At 38.3% G+C, this 9,349-nt stretch overlaps 1 protein-coding gene across 1 annotated transcript; it reads right to left on the bottom strand.

Annotated features, from left to right (window-relative positions):
* Window positions 1-2,742: 2,742 nt before the first annotated feature.
* Window positions 2,743-6,497, bottom strand: LOC112566425 (protein lava lamp-like). Its single transcript, XM_025242607.1, has 4 exons — window positions 6,077-6,497; window positions 5,427-5,548; window positions 3,730-5,054; window positions 2,743-3,535 (listed from the first exon to the last, which is right to left on the bottom strand). Exons 3-4 carry the CDS (start codon window positions 4,205-4,207, stop codon window positions 3,111-3,113), a joined length of 903 nt encoding a protein of 300 aa, XP_025098392.1. The 5' UTR covers window positions 4,208-5,054; window positions 5,427-5,548; window positions 6,077-6,497; the 3' UTR covers window positions 2,743-3,110.
* Between the last annotated feature and the right edge of the window lie 2,852 nt (window positions 6,498-9,349).

Genomic DNA, 9,349 nt, shown 5'->3' with positions numbered 1-9,349 from the left:
ATCCACTTTCTAGTACAGTTTGATGTATAGAATACAGGAGTTATCGACAGCGGATAAACTAAACTGCAGATACTACTAAAATAAAACTGAAAAAAGGAATTCGCTCATGGTTCTAGTTCTAATTAATGTAGTAGCCCTGAGAGGAAAGACAACACACAAACACCTCTCCACCGCTATCACTGTGGTAATTACCCCCGAGTAAGCTCGTAAAGCAAAGAGCCCCCTCCTAAGACAATCCTTTCTTCATTTTGTATTCGTCACCTAAAGTTGCATCAACGAGTGCTGTAAATGACGGGACAGAGAGCGCTATCAACGAAAACAACAAATAAAAGTACATCAGTGAGCGCGAGAGAGAAGAGACACAGTTCATTCGGTCTTGTAGTCCCTGACGCCAGAACACCAGGCAGTTGATGATGTTCGCCGAAATTCCAAAAAGTGCTGTCAATGGTGCCACACCCATGAAGCAAACTGTTTCAACCATCTCCTTAGTAGAATCAGAGAGCAAAGGGAATTCCTTACAATTTATTTCCTGTGAAACATTGTTTGTCTCGGTTGAGAAATTTTCAGAACTGTTCATAAAAAACATAATTATAGATTAGCAAAACTTCAGTCTTATATAATCATTGTAAAATAATAGGACTTCAAGCCTTTAAAATAGCTGTGTGTACTTCTAGTGCTTGCGTTCAGGAATGTTATTATCAATGGGATAACTTCCCTTATATATTCACATGTGAAATGCAAATAGGACATTTCTGAATCGTCACAAGTAGGTAAATATAAGGTACATCAAAACGATCAGTATGTTTTTTTGCATACAGTTCAGACTTTAGACAATTTTTTTCTGGAGCACGTTTTCATTAACGAGATTCCGATAAATTGAGAAATAGAATTTGTATGTTTGACAAACTAAAATAAAGCTTTGGGTAAATGAATAATAAACTATTAAGAATAAACTGTACAAAACTATTACTATTCGCATTATAGATTTGCTTGAAGTATTATTATTAAATTTACCCCTTAATTGTTTTCTTTGTGCGTGTTTGTTTTTGTTGTTTTTTTTTACTTTGGTTGAAATTGTTTGAAGTAGAATCTGGAGAGTATTAGCATTATCTAAACCATTACAATTACTCGTTTTAAATTGTAATTAAACTTCTTTTTAAAGTTTCTTTTTATTTCTATTTGCATTCAGGGAACGAGAGAGACGGCGGGAAGACGCGATAGAGTTTATTTTGCGGAAATTGCTTCCACTTAGAGGTTGGTTCTTACTATGGCGAGCAGAAAAGGGTGAGGAAGTAATTCTTCTAGAAAACACTCGACCATTGGACTGTGCAAACAGGATGACACATAAAAAAAGTGTCCTCAATGTCGGAGGGTAAGTGAGCTTTGCTAATCCTTCCCATAGCAGATCGTGTTGCGAGCTCATCTCTTGCACATTCCAGGGTATGATTAGCAATGGACAAACTAATGTTTCACCAACCTAGGCAGAATATTGCGTGCTTACAACATTACATTACAGAAGTGTCTGCCTCCTCCAAAAAGACATAAGACACAAGAGAGCTAAGTAGCAGCTGCTTGTCTGATGCTTCTGGCAGCACATCCCAAAAATGAAAGCCAGTCCCAAGAAAGATATCGTTATCACTTCTGTTCTGTTATTTCTTATTTGCTTCTCTGTTTTCTTTTTTTTTCTGTAAATAATAAACGCATGTTTTGTACTGTTCTCTTTTGTACTGTGCACCGAGAGAAGACACGGCGCGTCGCCGGCACCAGGCGTTAGAGTGTCTGTTGTGTCTATGTGACTGTTAGCGTGTTTGCGAGAGTTAGACGTGTGGACTCTCATTGCTTCACGCAACACCATAGACGCTTCCAGGATTGTCTCTGCAAGTCTGTATTGACTTGACTGTCATGACAAATGGGAGCAGCTTCACCCACACGTTTGAACAAGGAGGCGACACGTGTCCTCCCGAGTTCCGATGCCATTGTTTAGTTTTCACACCAGTACAGAAGAGTATATTGTGAGTATGGTCACATGGTCTAGTCTAGTAAACACGCCTCGAACAGCTGTGCGATGGATTGCTGTAACTACAATAGAGGTCCCTAAGTTATAATTCTGCGTATATGAATGAATACTTAAGGGAGAAAACACAGAAATCTTTAGGAATTGCTCCACTAGCGTCATGTCGAAGTCAGCTGTTGGTTACTCAGCAAATAATTATTAAAATTCACACCGGCGTAAATATTTTTAAAATGCTTTTTAAAGTGGAGTATCACAGATACCTGTCTTTATTGCAGGTTTATAGATATAATTTTTTTAAAATACCGGTGGAAACTTCATTATCGGGCTTTCGTTGCTCCCTCGGGAATAACTAGCAACTTCGTAAACCCTCAGTAGCGTGACGAAAGAGTTTAATGAGGAGCATTACTATCTTACTGTTCCCATGCCTTTAATCAAGAACTGGTCTATTTCATTAACAGCACCAATCAGCTGAAGTACAAAATATTGGTCACAATAACCAAATATTATTTTGATAAAAAAAATCTCGCTTTTTTCCCATGCCATTTTCAAGAATTCTCCTATCTCTTTAAAAGATATGATTATCAGAGTCGGTATATTTATGATCTTACTAATGACTAAACATTAAAAAAATACTATGTTTTAAATAAAAGCAAAACAAAGGCTCGAAGAAAAAGAAAAGTCTGGTTATTATAACTTGAAAAATTTTAATTCAACAGTGTTTACAATTTTATATTGAAAAAAAAGAAACATTTAAAATGTACGACAAGAAAGTCACCGTGTATTAATCTTGCCAATAAGAAACAATTCGAGAAAAGTCTTAATATCAATAATTGTTTGGAAGAATAAGCTCCGAAAATCCTCAAAATCAGCTTTTTAAATATTAGTTATGGCTGTTGTTGATTCTTTATTCCTTGTTGTAGAAATGTAGAAAGCCATGGCAATGACGATTATTATTATAATAAAAAGAGTGAAATATGAGACATTTAAATCGTAGTGTAGGTCATCCCTTTAACGCAGGTTTCAAATGTACTTTAATATGTAGTAGTATACTTTTATTCAACACAGTCCTGTGGCTCACATAACATAGACTAACGTGTCATGACTGTGCAAGTTCAATGTCTGGTCGCACTAACATTCCTGAAAAACAAGTTGCACATCCTGGCAACTTAGCGCGGCCATAGCCCATCAGAGACACTGTTTGTCCTGGAGTCAGTCTCTGAACCACGTGCACTGTACAACCAACACCGGCCTGTAGCTTGCCGTAGTGGGATAGTGATGAAGTGGTTTTACATCTCTCAACACTGATAGCAAGCGAACAGTATCCTGACCCCTCATTTCTCACCGTTCTGGCCATAAAGAAGTAGGTGCCTGCCACAGGGGCGGTGAAAACTCCTGTCTTCGTGTCGTAGGCCTGACCCAGGTTGCAGTTGTCAGCTTCCAAGATGATGGGCTTCCATTCCCAGTTTGTTTCCATAGTCTGCTTGAGCTCGGCGTGAAATGCAACCATGTAGCAAGATTTTTCTGAAAAACAAGAAAGGTAGCTTTTGGAACAACATTGCGATCACAAAAGACGCAGACAGAACTACCATGGAATCTTCGTCAAATGTCACTAAATAATACAACATGTTTGGCAAACCTTTGCATTCTGTATTTTTGACATTCTCTCTCTTCATAAGATAACATTTACTATCATTCCATAACAAAATGCATCTTACCTTTAAAACTCTTCAGATCTTTAACCAGATTTATAAAGTCACATTGAAACTTCTTCATTTCTCTGCCATGCTGAGAAGAGATCTCCCGAATAGTGGCAATGTCCTTCTGAAGCATAGTGTTATCGCCAATCTGTTTTTCTTGCAGACTTGCCATGTCCTTTTGGATACTTGAAATGTCTTTAGAAAGGATCGAACTCTGCTGAATGGAAGAGAGCTGTTCTTTTAAAGCTGCCACATCCATTTGAAGTTTAGAGTTTTCATCTTTGACACTCTCGACCGTGTCAATGTCTTCCTGCAATCTAGAGATAGAAGCCATCAGTGTTTCTTCCATAGTGAGCATGTACTTTTTCATATTTAAAATGTCTCCATTAAATCTGTGTATGTTTTGCTGTTTATTTGAATCCTCTTCTTTTAAAGCAGCCACAAGCATTTGGAGTTTAGAAACTTTCTTCTTTGAACACTTCAACATCCGTTTCATCAGAGTGTTTACACCCGCTTCCAAAAAGTGTTTCTAGCGTTTGCAACCTGTGATTAATGTCTGCGGCATCCTTTGTACGCACTGTCGGGTCTGATGATTGTGACGTAACATAGTGTCACCTACTGTCCTCTCTGTATCCTTACTGTCACTACGCACAGTAGCAGACAAGATGCTGCCAGTGTCCTCTATATCTTCTTCGTCACCACTTACTGTCCCCAGGAAGGATGCTACGGTCTCGAGTTCGATGATGCAGCTACTGAAGTGATGCAGAAATCTTTTTCTGCTACATCGCTGCTGAAAGTACCGGAAATCTTCATCACTGAGGTGTTCTTGCCCTTGTCTGAAGGCTACAGTTACTCGTCCTTTGATGCCTCTCTGAGATGACAGCTGCCAGATTCTAGCGTGTTTGTCGCGTGCAGTAATTATATCATCTTCAATCTGTTTTAGTAGTGTCTCGCTTACTTCTGCCAGCGCCATCTGGCTTCCTCACCTCCGCCTGCGTCACTAGCGCCCTCACGGCGTCGGCCCGCCTGCTGATGACGTCAGCTATCGCCTGCCTCTCCCTCTGAAGCGTGTCCTCCTCCTCCCTCATCCTCACTAGCGCCGCCTCCAACACCTTGAGGTGTTTATTAAGTTTTTCTAAACAATCTGGATCAAGGCTTTTTTCAGAAGACTGCTGGCAGCCAGAGGTCAGAGGCTGAACTTCGTGACTGGAGAGAAATTTGTAGTGCCATTGTTGGCATTCGTCACACATACTCTGACCACAGTCAGTACAGCTGTACGTGGCCTCTTGTCCTCTGTTGCACACATCACATGTCAGGATTTTATCACTCAAGTAGAAATTTGTCTGAAAAAAAAAAATAATCTATAATTAAAAAACTTTACAGTTCACAACTGATTATTATCACTTACATGTATGTCTCGATAATATCTTAATGTATTGTAAGATGACTATGATGTTTTTCTACTTGTTTGTAACTGTACTGTCTGGTAAATTTTTTAACGGTTTACTTTTTAGCTTGATTACCATCTCTGTGGTTAGCTGACACAACAACACATACCATCGTAATCACATGTGATGGGTTCATGGAACAAGCGTTGTGTTATCTAAAATTAAAACAATTCTACTTTTCTTACTATTTCTTACTATAAACTTTTTTTAGATGCTTTTATTTATAAAGTAAGATGTTCCATACTTTGTGAGAATTATTTTGCTTACCTGAAACTGGGTGACACCACCGGCGGCACCTTGATACTCGCTCTGCACGTTGGGCAGGGGAAGGTAACTTGTCTCTGGTCTCCCTCTAGGTCCTCGTTGATTGTCGTGCTTTGTAAAGTTTGCTGTTATAACACGTAATACAGTGTTGACATCATTAGATAACAGATAAATATACATTCATCGACATGTACCTGAAATACAAAACATATCTACAAAAAAGCATATTTTTATGGAAACAATTTCAAATTTCTCATTCCTTTAAAAGGTGCACTTTGTGAATGTATGAAACAAAAATGCAATGATTAAAGATCATAACGTATTGTCTAGTTTTTAAGCTAGTCATCAACCGCTGCTTATAGACTGTTTTGGCTGCCATAGGCACATAACACGCTTTCATTTCAAACGCGTTGCCGCAAACAGACATCGTGACCATGAGCCTAGTGTAATAAAGATTGACTTGCTTGCGTTTATTTGTTTTGATTTTATGACTGCACGTGTAATAATAATACTAATAACTATTATAGCTTTTTTTCAATGATTTGCTCTAACCGATTTACAAAAGTGATAGATGTGTATGCAAATGTGACACGTGTGTTTGTGTGTGTGTGTGTGTGAGTTGAATGTGCCTAATTAAGGGTAAAATCACTCACCGTGTGATGCATTTCCAAATCTTTCAAACAAGCGAGGCAGAAAGTGTGGAAACAAGGCAGAAGTTTTGGATTCCGGCCCGTGTAAGGCTCCAGACACACGCTACAAGTGGACGTGACGTCATCAGGTGCACTGACCGTCGCCATTGTCGTAGTCGTAGTTTGTGCGCTGAGAAAGGTGACAACGAAAAGCTGCTCGCAACAACTACGCGACAGACGTTTCTCAAAACTCCACCCTCGCTCCTGATCCAGACACATAAACACTATCCAGACATGAACTTTGGTAGGTGCTGGTCCTGGGTTTCAACGTGTTTGTATCTCGGTTGAGACCTTGGAAGAACTTGTTTAAATTACTAACATAATTGAAGCTGAAGATTGTTTTCTATTATCTCAAACTGAAACAATGACGCTGATAATAAGACATATTTCATGATGGACGGGATTTTTTTTGGATCCAGGTACAGCTGTCTTATTTGTAGCCCACCTAAGATGGAAAATGAAAGTAGCAAGAGCTTTCGAGAAATACAAATCCTCTACCTGAGGTCACCTGCATGGCGACATGATAGCGTGGAAACGTGACGACCGGCATCACTCGGCTCTCATCAGCACTATTTGTGGATGCCTGAACATGAATTATCATTAGGGAGAACTTCTCCACAAAGCATTAGTACTTAACAAAGTCATACAAAGAAAGTTTCATGACCTGGATAATAGGTTACACACTCAAACAGATACCACAAAACAAGGCAAACTTTCTCAAACAAAATTTAACTTGTTTATTTGATATCCATCAAATAATAAAAGCTACCACTGTTATTGTACCTGCGCAGTAAGAAGTCATATTATTAAGTTTGAACCAATTATGTTTATTTTTGTCGCTGATATTGTTTGTTATCTCGACACAAAGTCTCTGCTGATGCTGTATAATAGATAACACTGATTTCGTGACACGTAGATTCTCGTTCTACTTTCTGTTAGTCGAGAATAAACAGGTACTTACCTCAGCACCCTTCATAAAACTGATATTTACCAATACAGCTCATTGTTAAGTTGAATATAACGCTAACAAAGTTTAATTTAATAAAATACATGTAGATCGAGGCAAACAATTTAAACTACCGAGATGAAATATCATTTAAAGTGTTTTAATAGATTAGTTCTGGTGCATGTCTCCATTTATTCACTTTGTTAAACACCTACACTAGATTCTTGGTTTCTGTACCATTTCGAGTCCTTCACATGCCATCTAGCTTTATGATGACATAAGTGAGAATAACCTTGTTAAATAGGTAACTAGGTTGCTAGACATTCGCGTTTTCATCTTAGATAAACTTTAACGGATTCCTGTGCGCAAGGGATGACACTAATTGTCTACATGATAACACCAATATCATATTTTAGACACGACATCTGCACAATTAATAAGTATACGAAACAACAAAACGAATGAATGCAACAATAATTTACACAAAGGTCAGGCATTTCTACATTTACAACTTATCGCATTATTTTGAAACCTAAAAATGAAAAGCAGGCACATTGTGACTCCCAGTCATAAAAATGAAGTTTTTGTAACCTAAAAGTGTTTTGTTTTCCGGAAGACGTGAAATACAGTCATTGAAATTCGTTTCTAACAAAGTGTTACTGCTGCATAGAATTTTGTATGAATCATTTATTTACATAGCTTTTTATAGGCATGCTAATTTTTCCGCGCCTTTATTATCCGTCTTCTCCACGATTATTGCACAATTCTATTTGTATTTGTGCCTCTGTCGAGAAAAAGTCCCCCCATAACACTACTGTGTGACTTGTGTCACCAGAGGTCTGACTAGAAGAGTTCTCCAAAGTCAATCTAATTTTTTTCTTTGAACGTAAGAATAAACAGCAACAATAGTAGAAGTCCTAAGCTTATTTTTAGATATTTTTTGTTAAATATAAATTAATTATATAAATAATTGTTAAAATTATTAAATTTAATGTCAAATTCACAAAACATCACCTTTCTTACCATGTAGAGAAAATTCAAACTATATAAGTGTAACCGAGTGGTAAGGGGGGTTGTATGGTGACAACAGCAGTTCAACACTCGAACCAAAAAGGCAGGAACAGTCAGCAGGTGTGCGACCCTTTATTTCTTGTACGATGGTCACGGCTGCGTCAATCGCCGACTCTCTTCTGTCCTTTCGTCTCAGCTTTGCCCTTATATACCTCTGGGAAGGGATAAAATTTGCGATGCTCCGATACGGTCGGGGCAATGCGCCGTTTTACACTAGCCAATCACCGCTATTTGCCATCTCTCGCCCTGTCCCAGCAGATCCCGCCAAAACTAGAAACAACGTTGGCGTACCACCCTCTACATAAGAAATAAGAGATAAATAGCAACACGTTTGAAATGTTGGCACTAATTTAATTTGATACTTGAAACAATGTCAGCGTTTGTTATTTATCTTACAAGATATTATATCACGTTTACGTCAAATCTGGACTTAAACCTTTTTTTTTTTACAGTTCTTGTGTTTCTTCCGTACGTGTTTGATTCCTCGTGCAGCATAAAATATCGCGAAAAATTAATCGAAATCGAGATGAGCGACAATAATAAACGAATATATTGACAGAACTGTTTAAGGCTGGGAAAGAATTAGTCACTGCTTTGAACGTCATGTAAATATTATAGTAAGTATTGAAGGGATCAGGAAGAAACTGGAATACAATTTGCCATGCTACATAAGGAACCATTGTCACGATGTGTACAATAGACACAACAACCAGTACTGCGGTCAACGTGGTCTGGTGACTGACATTGTTGCTTGTCACACTTGCTGACTGTTGGCGCCAAGCCATAGCTACTTTCAGCTTGAGTATAGTTGTGATTGTCATGACGACTAGGATGACAAAACTAGCAACAGATATTGCTACATCAAGCAATATATTGTGTACCGTGTAAAAAATTACATTGACTTTGGAGAACTCTGTGAGTACAAAGTACCAGTTATTAATTGAGTTTCTCTTTGTCCAACTGACTCGTTTTGAAAGAGTGTTCGGAATATAAAGAACTTGGAACAAGAAGAAGGATCCAGTCAGCAGTATGATCATAGTCCTGGTTCGTATTAGGGTAGAAGCACGTAGAGGAAACACAACACACACGCACCTCTCTATCGCGATCACAACACCAATAAAAACAGATGTAGCACGACTGCCGTACAGGACACTGACAAGAGAATTCAAAGATTCCAAATAATATTTTTCGCCAAAGTTTCCGTCATAGAAGTGTAAGAA

Source organism: Pomacea canaliculata, linkage group LG6, assembly GCF_003073045.1.
Source record: "Pomacea canaliculata isolate SZHN2017 linkage group LG6, ASM307304v1, whole genome shotgun sequence".
NCBI lineage: Eukaryota > Metazoa > Mollusca > Gastropoda > Architaenioglossa > Ampullariidae > Pomacea > Pomacea canaliculata.
Note: the sequence above shows the minus strand (reverse complement) of the source record. Positions and strands in the feature narration are given on the sequence as shown.

Bases quoted from the DNA above. Each gene is read 5' to 3' on its own strand.
- LOC112566425 (XM_025242607.1), bottom strand. From the start codon at position 4,207: ATGAAACGGATGTTGAAGTGTTCAAAGAAGAAAGTTTCTAAACTCCAA. The intron at 3,536-3,729 runs GTAAGATGCATT...CTTGTTTTTCAG, and splicing joins AGATCTGAAGAGTTTTAAAG to AAAAATCTTGCTACATGGTT.